The sequence below is a fragment of the Numenius arquata genome, chromosome 15 (assembly GCF_964106895.1).
Source record: "Numenius arquata chromosome 15, bNumArq3.hap1.1, whole genome shotgun sequence".
Lineage (NCBI taxonomy): Eukaryota > Metazoa > Chordata > Aves > Charadriiformes > Scolopacidae > Numenius > Numenius arquata.
The window spans coordinates 12,460,898-12,474,659 of NC_133590.1; the positions used below are offsets into that span (position 1 = coordinate 12,460,898).

Genomic DNA, 13,762 nt, shown 5'->3' on the forward strand with positions numbered 1-13,762 from the left:
CTTTTCCCACGGTGGCAGATACTCTTTTCAAAGAGCAGCCAAGGGCGCGCTCCAGTCTATTTCCCTCCGCATCGCACGGCTACCTGCCCAACCCCTACGGAACATTCTCGATTTCTATAATCCTGCTACTAAAACTTGTCAATCAGTATCTATACCTAGAAACGTATTTAGTCTTATTACTGCAGTATTTTAACTAGAGTATGACCCTTTCAAACACTTACTATTAGGAAGTGTTATTATCTTTGCATTCCAGTTGAGCGACCAAGTCCCAGCACAAACGGTAACACGCACAGGACGAGGAAAAGCAAGAAACTGAAGCAGCTTCTCCAGAAGTTCACAGTCCTGCTTAAGCGGCCATCTCTCTTAAAATTCCTTTCATTTATCTACACCCCACCCTTCCAACAGTTAACAGTTAACTGACTACTGAATGAAAATTTTACTAAACTACAGCCACGGTAAAATAAAAAGAGCAGCAGCTGTCGAAGACTACACAGAGACAGGTAAATCTGTACTTTGATGGCTAGAAACAGACCATGGTGTTATGTACTCTTGTGCTTAATCGCTGACATCTCTGAATAATACTACAACTTTTCTCAACTGCTATTCAGTGGAGAAAGAGGAATTTTGAAGAAAATAATCAACAATTTGCAATTAATGAAAAAGTTAAATCAGTGTTTTGTTTTCCACCCAAGCATCACACCAAGCATTCTCCGACAGCTCCCTCGGGGCCTGCCATCGGCCACAGGGTCAGTAGCTAAAGCAAGGACATGGATTTTTTTCCCATTTGATAGATTTGGTTTACAGCATGATTATTGCATTATGTTCTGGTCAGTAACATTTCTTACCATTCTATGCTGACAAATCACTAAGTATCTACTTTACAGAATGTAAAAATCTACATTCCATCCACTTCCAGATGCTTAAGGTGTTTCTGCTGCTTATTGTATTCTTCAAATTCTCTGACAGATTGTTAAATGAAATCCACCAGTTTGTTCTTTAACAAAGGCACTTGAAGCCTTTAAGCTTCTCCACCCCTTTCACTTTTCTGTATTAATTCTAATTTCCTTTCTTTAGGCATTCATTAGACCGGAATCTAACAGAGGAGTAATTATTTGATTGGTTTTCTTCATGCACAGAATAACAAATATAATAATCTGAAAGGCAGCAGGTACATCTTAATTTTGAACTAGAGTCTGTAAAACAGAATGTACTTAAAATTTGTATTGCTTTATTTTATGTCAAAAGATAAAACTCCCTATTTGCTAATGCTTGCTGGAGGAGTTGTGGATTTTTCACTTTTTATCCTTTAGAGATAAGATTTCCATAATGCTTCAGTAGCAGATGATGCCAACACATTATAAAAACATGGGTTTTATACTTTTAAACTTACCTGCTTTTACGTCCTGGTTCAATCGACAGTATTTCGCGTCCTCGAGCAGGGGCAGACATTGCTCAATAGGCGTCCAGACGTACGTCTCTGGACACAACAAGTCAGAGGGTCTGTACTGGCCCTAGAAAGGGGAAAAGAAGAAAAAAAGAAAAAGAGAGTAGTCGTATCAGTTGCACAAGAACATTCTGGCTACAACTTTCCAGATTTTCCTATGAATAAGGAAAAATTTTAATCTAATCTACACCAAATGAGTCAGAAACAGCTTCAGTGAAATCACAGCCTTACTCCTTTAGTAATTTCAGCACCATCTCAGGAATACAAACTTGACCTTGGCACTTGAAGAAAGTGTAAAATTAACAGAACACATTTTTACGGTATCCAAGATGAACTACAAAAGTTTTGGCTTTGCTTACTGAAACTTTGTATTTAACTTATCCTCTGGAGTTCTGCTGAGCTGGTGCCGACACTAAAAAACTCAGCACCTCCAAAAGCAGCTCGTCTCAAGTGTTGTTCATTCTAGCAAATAATGGAGACCCAAAAAAAATCTAATAGGAAAAAACCACTACTCAACAGTAAGCAGGATGCTATTTTTATTGCATTACTGATGGAGCTTTTTGTTCATTGCTACTTAAATAGTAACATTTTCTTTTTAATTTATGGAGGTTTCTCCTTGGAATAGCTTGTAATGATTAGTGAATTTCTACCATTCTTTGTTGATTTATTAAAAAGATATTCTTTGCGGACGTTCCCAGAGACTAAACAGCCATAATTATTTTCCCTTTAGCTGCACAAAAAATCACCACCTCAGCAATAATAACCTCCTCTAATCAGATCTTCATTTGATTTAAAATAAGATTATTTGCTGGCCTATAACTTAAGTCAAAAAAAAAAAAAATAAATCTATCTTTGAGCCATTATTTGTTTAATCCATACTCTTTCAGCGTTCAGAGCCATACGGTGGCAATAGCAAATTAATTTTTACATTGAAAATCCATTTCACGTATCAGCTTGAAAAACAGACACACAGTAACTAGGGTGAAAAAGTTTAAGGATTTTAATTGCACAGGTCTTGAGGCAACGGTTAAAAGACTGGATATTATAAGAAGTCACACCACTGTTGATGCAACTCAGAGCTCTTCATATCAATCGCTTTAGATAGGTAACGAAGATGATCACCTGGATATGAAGTAGATTTTTTTCCCAACATCTACTATGAAAAAAGGCAAAGTGGTCTTGTATGAAGCTGACCAATATTTAGGAAGGGACACAGGTAACTACTGTGACTACATAAAGACATATTTTTCAAAAGTCACATTCACAAGCTCTGCTATTCTCTGCTGTTCTTCCTTCAAACACACCCCTATACAGCAACACCTAATTTTGGAAAATCAGAAGAACCATTTTTGGAATGATTGCAGAGATTCCCAATTCCTTTTATTCTCTGTTCCATTTTTAACAATATTTACAGTAGAATGAACTTTTTTCATTATTTATTTTCCACCAACTGTAAACTGTTGAGTAGGAAATACAAAAATTATCTCTGATAAAAACAAAGTCATAACTGTCCACAGGAAAAAAAAAACCACAACAACCAAGCTTCATGCTGAACCTTGTCAAACACCTGATGTATCTTCCTGAAATGAGTCTTTATGTCTCTGATCTTCTCATCTGAAAACATTCAGGACTGACTTGTAACCATCGCTGTTGGGTTTGGGGTTTTTTTTAATTAAATGCAAATTTCTGTATGAAGTTAAAACAATATCCCTCCAATTCCACGGAGAAGCTTAAACCTCAAGGCCTTAGAAAATCCTCTAAAGCCAGCGAATGGAAGTGACATTATTAAATAAACCGCTTTGAAATGTTACTCTATCTCAACGGAAATAGCTGAAAAGTATGTGAAGGTAAGGGCTAAAGAACACTTTTAGTCACCATTACTCAGATGAAACAATTTAAGGAGTTGGGAGAAAAAAAATATGCCTTTTCAGTCAAATCTAAAAAAAAAAATAAAATAAAATAAGAACATAATTACTTGTTGATTTAAAGACATTTTCTCAACTGGCCAAAAAGGCAGAAATAGCCAAGTAACCATCTTTCAGAGCTGCTGCTTCCACATAGAAAGTACAAGGTGGAAATTTAGTCTTTCCTAAGACTAAACGGGTGCAAGGACAGATTGCTCAGCCACTCACACTTTTCCCAGAAGATACTGCCCCTACATCCTGAAATACACATTTGAGAGTCCCACATGTGAAAATTATACCCCTGCCCAGCCCTGTTCTGAACTTCCCAATTACTTCTATAATGTCACATTCTGTCATGAAATGGGATGTACAAAATTAACTGCATTGCGGTGTTACTAGGTTGGTTATAACAAAAAAAGAGTTTATTTACTACTGAGGAAACCAGTAATGGGAAAATTTGATATCCAATCCATCACTGTAGATTCGGTATTTATTTTGGGCATCAAAATACCCTACTTAGGAGGGAAAAAGGAAGAAATAGTTCTGAGGTGACTTCTTTTAGATATTTTCTTCCCCCATAATTTAGAATCTTGTTAATAAACTTCCCTGACGGTGTGTGAGGCTGAGGTTATGACACATCACTGACCAGTGACACACAACGTAATTAGAGGTAAAAATTAAACAAGCCATTGATGCTCTTCAATACCCTCCCTTTTTAAAAGTATTGCCAAAGATACTAGAAGGTATTTGTCCCATAAAGGTATTTTATTTACTGTACTGGTTAAACCCACATCCCATGACTCATCCCATGGAGGAAGTGGGAACACGGAGACATACCGAGCTGAGTTTCCCAGTGAACAGCGTTGGCACTGTCTCTATGTTGATAGAATTAAGAAAGGAATCCACAGAATCTGTTAAATCAAATGCAATAATTTCTAAGGGCTTTTGTCCCCTTTTTTTTTCCTGCCCTAAGCCCACAGTCTCAATTTACTTACCTTCTTAAAAATGTTAAAAACTCGACATGAAAATAAACAATGAATCCACCTCAGTCCCTGCCTCCCCCCTTATTCCTGGGCTGTTAAAAATCTGAGCCTGAGAATCCAGCCAGATTCTGCCTCATGCACAGGAGCACCTGCACTTCAAGAGAATTGTTCATGTTTCATTATTCAACCTAGAACTATTACATCATCTAAAAAAAAAAAAATCACTTCAAAGCATACTATTTGTATTCCTTCTTATTCTTAATATGGCTGATTTGCAGTATACACCCGACATAAATCCAAACCAGAAAGGGGATGTCCTAAAGGGAACTGCTGCAGAGTAATTCATCACAGTAGAACAAACTTCATCAGGTTCGCAAAACTATTTTTGAAAATCATTTCTCTTTGGCTTCAGATGAAATTAGCACGCATCACAGAAGTAATTCAGTCTATAGTAAAATCCCACAACCGAAAACATTTTGCTTTCTTTTATCTTGTAATAGAGAAGCTCTTGCACAGTAGCTGCTGCCCAGACCATCCTGGGAATACTCGACTACAAGACTTTCAACAAGAAGTATCATCTTACGGACCATCCCTAAGCACTCCTCTTACGTTTCAGCTTCTTAAATCCAATACCACCTGCTGCTGAAATGCACTGTCAATATCCAACAACTGCACTAACTTCAGTCCGGGCACCTATATTTTGTCGAGAAATATCCAACAAGGTGTAAAACGTGCTATTTTAAAATGGTTTTGGAAATAAAAAAAAAAATACATCTGCCTAAAATTTCATTATTTTTAATGCTGATTAAAATTTTTACAGCCAGAAACAGCCTTCTTGAGACAGAACATTTAACACGCTTTGAGCCGTTATAACATGAGAACGGCCACCGCAGGTCATACCAGCTGGCCATGGTGTAGCCAAATATCCCGTCTCTGATGGCTGTCAACAGAAAACACTCAGTGAAGACTAAAAGAACAGTGTAAAAGCACGTGGCGTTACCCTGCCAATGCTCTCGACCTCCAACACTTTGCAATACAGATCCTTCCACAACCAGGTAACTTCAGTCATAATGCATTTTGTCATTCAATAATCCTGAACAACTACTTTAATTTACTTCAACCTGCAAACTGTAGTTCCGCTTGACGACCATTCCTAATTCTTCTACCGAAATGCAGTGAACATGCATTGCCTTATCACCATGATTTTACAGATAAATGTGGTATCTCCATCAGTCTGAAGGGACCTAAATCCTGTATTGTTTCCCTTACGTAGGCTATTCTGTACCTTTAACCACCCCAGTCAATCTGTCCTCCTTCCAATTTTGCTTTCTCTCCTTTTGAAACAGGGGGAAAGGGCCACAGAGGGGAAACATCCAAACTGTTCAAGCAGCAGAACACAAGGTATAATAAAGATAAAGAAAACCAAAAGAAAAATTGCATCTTTATAAGTATGTGACTAATTCTTCAAATGGCTTGATTAAAAATCAATACTGAAAATTAGCATAGCTAAGGAAATCTTGAGTATGTGGTTTCTCCTACTAAATCAACATACTGTAATACAAATGTGACTATTTAATAAAAAAACACCACCAAGTCTTCTTATTTTCACTAACATTTGGGGCATTTTTCTTCCTGTATAATATAAAAGAAAGAGCCTTTAAGGTGCTTTCCTTTATACTATTAGACATGCTGCATTTTAATTGGAAACTTCTGGAAATAGATTTTACAGTGAGGCAGCCAAGCCTGAATTATTACTTCACACCATGATATTTTTTTGTTTTACAGTTTCCAAGTCAGAATCAACCAGAACTTCTCTGAACTTTTGTTCGACAGGAAGGGCAAAGGTTTTAATGAGACTTTAGTCTGGAGATTACTTTTTAAATATTTTGTAGAATCTGAAGGGATTTGGTAAGCACTTGAGATGAAAAACACCAGCAGAGTTTGTTTTTATAGTCTAAGTAAAATTTAAAATGTAAAACTACCAAGAAAGAGAATAGTGTCAAAAGCGAAAAAGGTCAAGTACCAGTAGCACTGAAAAAACAAAATAGGAAGGTTAAACACACATTTAATTCTTTTATCAGGTACAGTTTACATCTGTATTCTATTTTTTCACAATAAACCCATTGATCTTTTAATAAAAGTGAATTAAGACTGCCTTCATCTCTGTTTCCAGCCGGCTGCTTAAAAAGAAGCTCTCAGACTACGTAAACAAAGTAACCCCAAATTATCAACAGCGACCCATTAGAGCCGGGCATCGCCACCCGAGAAAGAGCGCACCAGACCACAGGTTTATTAAATTCAGCCTTTTCATTGAAAGACACCCCCCCTGGAATCCCAGCAGCGAAGTACTACAGCAGACCCTTGACTCCCCGAGTTCATTGCACAAACAGAAATCGGCTTTACCCATCCCCAGGAGAGTCCTTCGCAAGAAACTCGAACTGCTGGGTGTGCACTGATGGAGGTTGGACCCACGCAATGAGCCCCCGCCGGGGGGGGACACAGAGATGGACACCTGAATCCATTCCAGCCTCCAACCATCCACCCTCACTCACGTGGGATCCATCTGTGGAAGGCCTGGAAGACTTCAGAAGGAAAAAAAAAAAAAAACAACAACCAAACAACAAAAAAACCCTCAAACCCCAAAAGAACCTACACAAATTCACTCCCACCTCACAGTCACCAATTTTATTTTGATCTTTTTAAACAAACAAAAACACCCCCAAGATGATCAAGGCCAGGCTGGACGGGGCTTTGAGCAACCTGGTGTGGTGGGAGGTGTCCCTGCCCAGGGCAGGGGGTTGGAACGAGATGACCATTAAGGTCCCTTCCAACCTGAACCATTCTGTGATTCTGTGAATAGATATGGAATAAATCAAGAAGCTTTATCTATCAATGAGAGATGGTTGGAGACTTCAGAATTATCAGCAGAAGTATTCAGCATACAAGTATATACCAAAAAGGAGTTAAATCAGCCGATGTATAGTTTGTGGGTACCTCAATGAATAAATAACGATTTGGATTTAACTGTGGAGTGCACAGGTGCACGTGCAAACAGACTGCCAGCACGGGCACTGCAGTTTGGTCCTTCAGTATCAAATTGTTCAGTAGCAGATTGTTCTTTTTCATTTCTAAAGACCAGGAAGCGAGAGTTCGCCACTGCTCGTTTTAGGCAACTAAAGCCACCGTACTAAAGCCAGTGATTAGGTTTGCAGAAAAAAAGAAAAAAGATGTGTTTGTTCAGCAATTACATAATAAAAACTACACTTTTAACATCCCCTTGATGACTAGATAGAAAAACACATATTTAACTGAGTACTTATGAAGAGATAATTTAAAGATAACTTTTGCAGGAGGCGGTCATCAGTCTATTATGCCCATATTTTCTACACTTTGAGATTTACTCAAGCCAGTGGGTGTTTAGTGCCCAGTAACGTCTCTGAACTGGAACACAAGCCATTAAACATCTGTGCCTATTCCCATCCCATACCCATCCTCACTCATTTACTTTCTGGCTAAGAAAGACAGAAGATAGATACACACACACACACAAACAAGTTCTACATTTCCTGTTCTTAGATTTCAGGAAGCTTAATCTCAACAGTGGATGCCACTAGGCTGGATTTGCCATGTATATGGTATTTCACACTGTGGAGACAACAGCACAAAATATTACAAAATGGTCCCTTCCAGACCAATAAGGAGCATTATTTACCCCACAGCAGCTACTGTCTCTGGGTCCAGAATTCTGCTGGCAGAAGCAGCAAGTTTATGGATTCTGAACTGCCCTAAACTGGCTGAAATAATAATATCCAAATGCCAGACAAGTCTGAAGATGACTTCTGAGATTGAGAAACAACGAGAAATATTACAAATATGTAGCTGCTCAAAAAAAGTCACTTTTTAACCGTGTTTTCCAACTACTTTTATGTACTATTAGATGTATATATTTTGCCTTTTTGTATTTCCCCAGGTTCCTTGTTTTATTATTATTCCTTTTTTGCTTATATCTGCTAATCTGTGCTGCACACAACAGCATTTTATTAAAATAGACTATTGAAACTCAGTTCAGCTTTCAATGTTGCTACATAAAATTTGTGTTTGGCATAAAAAAAAATAAGAGATGCTGATAAGGGACGGTACTTACAGGAAAACCATACAGTACATTCCTGGCTGAAATTCCAGACACCACCACCAAGAAGATTAAAACATTGCATGGCTTCAAACATTGCCATTTTATCTCTCTCATTTACTAAGATTTAGTATCAGTGATACTAGACTGACAGAACAGTGACATCAACACAAGACTGAAATTCTAAAGAATGTTTCTAATTTAGGGTGTATTTGTACACATTTACCGACTGAGATTCCCTATGAAATTAAAGCAGCCATAGGTTCAAAAATTTCATAGAAAAAAAACCCCAGAATTTTGTGATTTTAAATAGAATATATAAAACCAGTTAATATTTACTGGAAATTGCCATTAAACAATCCAGTTGGAAACAAGCTAATTAAAGCTGGTACCACACGGACACACATCTGAAGCTGGAAGTTAGTATCTGCCTTGCCCATGGAGAAGCTACTCAAGAATCTTTAAAAAAGTAGCACAGTTTGAGAAAGTCTGAGTGGAAAACAATAAGAAGGAAAAGTTAAGCTCGCACTTTTGATGAATCTTGGTTTCTCTGAATTTTAGCCAACTTTTCCGACAACTTAAAAAAATATCAAGTATATTACAGGAAAAAAAAAAAAGTAACACGCGACTTTTTACTTCAAAAAACAAAGGTCTTGAGGAATAAAAATCATACGATAGCTGAAATGGAACTTGTTTACTTTAAATCTGCTTCAGAAATTCTTAAGGAGACCCCAGCATTAAACTTGGAAAAAGAGATTTAAAAAAACTATGACAAAAAAGATAAAACCCAAGTAGGGGCCTCAAGAGGAATGCTTCATTAGAGACACACCAACTATGTTGACTTAGGTCTATCTCAAAAGGAGTTTATTTTGGCAGCTGTGAGAAGCAAAAGAAGAAAAAAGGGAAAAAAAAAAAAAAGAAAAGAAGTGAGTGTTTCAATCATGTGGATCCCATACCTTTCTCTTGATGAGATGCCATAAACTGACAATATTTTTTGAGTTCATTAAATCAAATGTATGAAATTAAGTATTAGAGTTTATTTTCTTATATTTAACGTAAAGTAAAATAATCACAAGAAAAATACGCACAACCTAATATATCATACTCACGCTTTACACTTAACATACACAGAATTGTCACACTGATATCAAATAGCTTGAAACATTCATTAATACCTCACTGGCTGGAACCAGATCCGAAAGAACAGCATTCATCCAAGCAGCTTAGAGACATACTCCACAGGAAAGCTAAATTAATGCCCTGTCGGAGAGAGGCTTCTACTATCTAGTTATCAAAGGAAAAACACTACAGACCATGTTTATTTAATAGAAAAAATATATATATTCAGACACAAAATTAAATTGGTAGAATTTAAACAAAAGTGAGCATGTTTTAAAATGTTTTTCTGTACAAGTGCACAGGGAACCAGAACATGAACATTCACCAGAACTAATGCACCAGCACAACAGGAACGGGGATGAGGGCAGGGTGCTTATTTTTATTTTTTACGAACTTGACCATGATTATAATGTAGCGAAAAGTAAACCAATGCAAATTAACTTTTGAATCCTTTGTGATGATTAAAAAGAAAAAAGGGGCTAAATCTGCTACCCTCACTCATATCGAATCACCATAGAATGGTTTGGGTGGGAAGGGACCTTAAAGGTCATCCAGTTCCACCCCCCTGCCATGGGCAGGGACACCTCCCACCAGACCAGGTGGCTCAAAGCCCCATCCAGCCTGGCCTTGAACCCCTCCAGGGATGGGGCAGCCACAGCTTCTCTGGGCAACCTGGGCCAGGGTCTCAGGAGGAAATTCTTTCCTGTGAGGGTGGTGAGATCTCATCTAAATCTCCCCTCTTTCAACTCAGATCTGTTTTTTCTTATCTTTTAAAGAATACAGACCCTGGATAATTCTAAAGGACAACACAAAAGAAAAGCAGGTACATTCTACAGCAAGTTATTCGCTTTTCAGGTAGCTATAAAATCTCTTATTTACTCTTTTTATACACACACAACACATGCATTGCTCTTGCAACTTAATCCAACTGCAGAGTCTCAGTTTTTGGATAAACTGTTCGCTACTGTGCACCGACAGGGCACACAGAAACCTGCATTTCTTCCTGCCCATTAATTTCTCTATTTTTAACCCTTTTGACAATTCTTTGTCTATATGTCTATCTTCAAATCTACCCCCCCCATTACAGCTGCTGCGTTCTGTGGTTACCTCCAAGACTTTGTGCCATTTTCCCCAGCAAGTACCAATGCTCATCAGCGTCCAAGCTTTCCCCATCTTTCCTAGCGTCTCTCCAATGACTCTCCTTCAAGAGTTTTCCCTGGAGCCCCAAACCTTCTCTTCTCCCAACCCCAAAACTCAACCATCGTCCCACTCAACCACCCATGAGTCCCCCAAGCTGCTCGGAGCACAGACTAGCGCTTGCAACTTCTTCTGCTCAGATCTATCCCCGCGTTTCCGGAATACGACCTCGTACTAGACTTTCCCAGTCTTGCTTCTGCCTCTAATGGGGTTTCCAAAAACTCAGCCAGAAACATGGAGAACTTGCCAAAAAAATCTCTCCAGACAAGACTCCAAGGGCAAGAAAATAAGACCTACCCAGGAACGTCTGGGCTGATGGTAGCCTTATACTGAATAAATAATTTCATACTTCACCTTCATGCTCAGCTACTGACTCAGACTGGAATATTTGAAGACATAATAAATACTAGACTAATTGACAGCTTCTCAAGTTGTGAAACACTGATATTCACGAGTTGAAATATACTCCTAATTAAGAATTCAGATGCAGGATGTTGGCTTTAGATTAAGATACGCTATGTGAGATTTCAAAAGCATTTATAGTATTCATGCAACTAAATCATGTTGAAAAACAACGTCACTTTAAAAATTGCCACTCCAGCTTTTTTCATTTCTTATTGCTTTCATGCATCTAAGAACAAGTAATAATATTCTGAACTGATAATTCAGAAGAGCACAAGATTTTTATCTTTAAGGCTTTCTATCAATATATGGTACATTTGACATGTTTTTCCAAGTCCAGCAATTAAGAAAACCAGTAAAAGCCGAATAATTGACCTTTAGTCACTCAACACTGAAATATACACACCCAGTATTGAAGAAACGACTTCAACATCCATGGTATGCATACACAAATAGGTGTTAACAGTAATCGTAGGGTAGAAAAGAATAAAGTCGTAGGACAAAGTGGAGAAAACAGCACAGGGAAGCTTATTAGTAAAAACTTAATTTCTGCAGGATCTTGACTAAATCATTTTGCAAAATTCAACTTAGCACATCCTTAACACACACAAAAATGTTACTCAGACTGAAATCTGAAGTAGAAAATAAGGCAACGATAAAATTCAGTGTTTAAGTGATTTATATTTATTTATATTATCAGGATAGAGTAACACACCTCTGCCAAAAAATCTAAACCTACTTGTCTCCCCCTACACCTGCAGATTAAAAAATGAATAAATAAATAAAAAGCTGACTTTACCACAGTATTCCATGCATGTGTTAGAACTTAAACCTTAAGAGCAAGTAAAGCAACAGCGATCTGTACAAAGTATCAACAAGTATCTGTACAAAAATTCTAGACCACCAGAAGAAGTGTGCTTTAAAAGAAGTTTCTTCTATTGTCCCTTAAAATGTTTGTTTTCATAGCAAATTTCCACTCATGAAATAAGCAATCTAATTTTAGGTCCATTTTGTTTGTCAAGCATTTGTTAAACAAGTTTGCTTTGTTTGCTGGGAGAGGAGAAGTTGTAAACAAGGTCCGTCTGTGCTTGGTCTCAGCAGGAGAGCATCCTGTGTCACCTTAGGGCCAGCTCCCCGTGTGGAGCTCACAGACCACACGGCTGGACCGAAGCCCTCCTTGATCCCACTGCAACGGTCTCAAAATGAGACCAAAAAAAAAAAAAATGTATTGCAAAAAAGCATGAAGTTTTGTCGTCGCAGCAGAGGTGGCACGTGGGCTCCAAGGCTGGGAATGTGTCAAGCCAAGCATCGCACCTCCCTACGGCGCATGAAAACACCTACTGTAAAGATCCAAGAACACCCCAGAGCCGCAAAAAGCAGAGGCTGAAGTGCCACCACAGCCTGTCCCAGCTTCCATTCATCGTCTCAGCCTTGGGACTCGGAACTCAAAACTGAAAACCAGGCTGTAGCTGTGTTAGTTGGCAGAAGAAACACTGGGAGGGTCCCCGTTTCTGGGCTTCAACGCATTTGAGTCCCTCTGGGACCACGCTAAATATAAGAAAGTAGGGAAAGAATCCAAATATAGGAACGCTAAACAAATGTAGGAGTAAGACATAGAAAATATGGCTACATAGAGAGACATACTGAATTTTTGTTAAGCTATTTTGCAGGGTATATTAACTGCCCGAGGACATAATACAGTAAAGATAATTGTATCCTTTCAGCATGTTCTTTTTGACATTGATTTGTTTTCAAACTCCTCCTTATGTTAATGAATTCTGTCTCCTTAATTACAAACAAAATATTAAACTTTTAATGTTGGAATTCTTGTCAAGTCAGTCCATTTTTATTATACAAAACTGAAGAAAATGAAATTATAGTAGCAAATTCTGCAGTGGCAATTCTGGATGCAGCTTTTGCATCCATTAGCAACGGAAATGTCCACCTGCGTGTTCGTGGCTCTGCAAAACTGCCCAACACTGTTCTCGGAGTCGGTCAGAACAGATTCTCTACTATGCTCTCATCTGAATTCCTACCATCAAAAGGTACACAAACGTCTACTTGCATGTTTAGGAACACACACTGTTTAACGTTATCTACCCCCAAAGTCTTTGAGCTGAAACATCAACACTTCAGTTTTCTCTTAACGCCAGATGTCTGCAAACTGTTTTCTTTTTTTCTTTATAATCACCTTTGGAGAAGAAAACAAGTTTGAAGGCAAATGGGCTGGAATCTGTAACTATACCATATGCTATCTTAAGTTCTGATCATACCTAAACCTGCTAATTCAAGGGTATATTAAATATACGTCCAAATATAGGATTAGGGAAATATTAAAATTAGAACTGCACTTATAAAAATCAAGTACTTTGTTGACATTTGAGCAGTTTATAATCCTCGTTTTCTAGAATTGAAATAATTAAAAATTGCCTAGGCGATCTCCTTCCTTTATTTTAAAATCAATAAAGCTCCAGACTGTATTCATGCACATCTTGAAACAGGAAGGCAGTTTCATGCATTTCCATGCATTTTTAACACATTTCTAGAATAAAGAGCAAAGCACAGTAAATACTTGTATGCTCAG

General features: G+C 37.9%; 1 protein-coding gene across 19 annotated transcripts in view; it reads right to left on the bottom strand.

Annotated features, from left to right (window-relative positions):
- ATE1 (arginyltransferase 1) overlaps nucleotides 1-13,762 on the bottom strand; it is an 80,485-nt gene that overhangs the window by 19,889 nt on the left and 46,834 nt on the right. For all 19 annotated transcript variants that reach the window (XM_074159221.1, XM_074159222.1, XM_074159233.1 and 16 more), the window contains one exon: nucleotides 1,391-1,511. In XM_074159221.1, coding sequence (XP_074015322.1) covers nucleotides 1,391-1,511 — 121 coding nt within the window. The remainder of the gene's footprint in view (nucleotides 1-1,390; nucleotides 1,512-13,762) is intronic.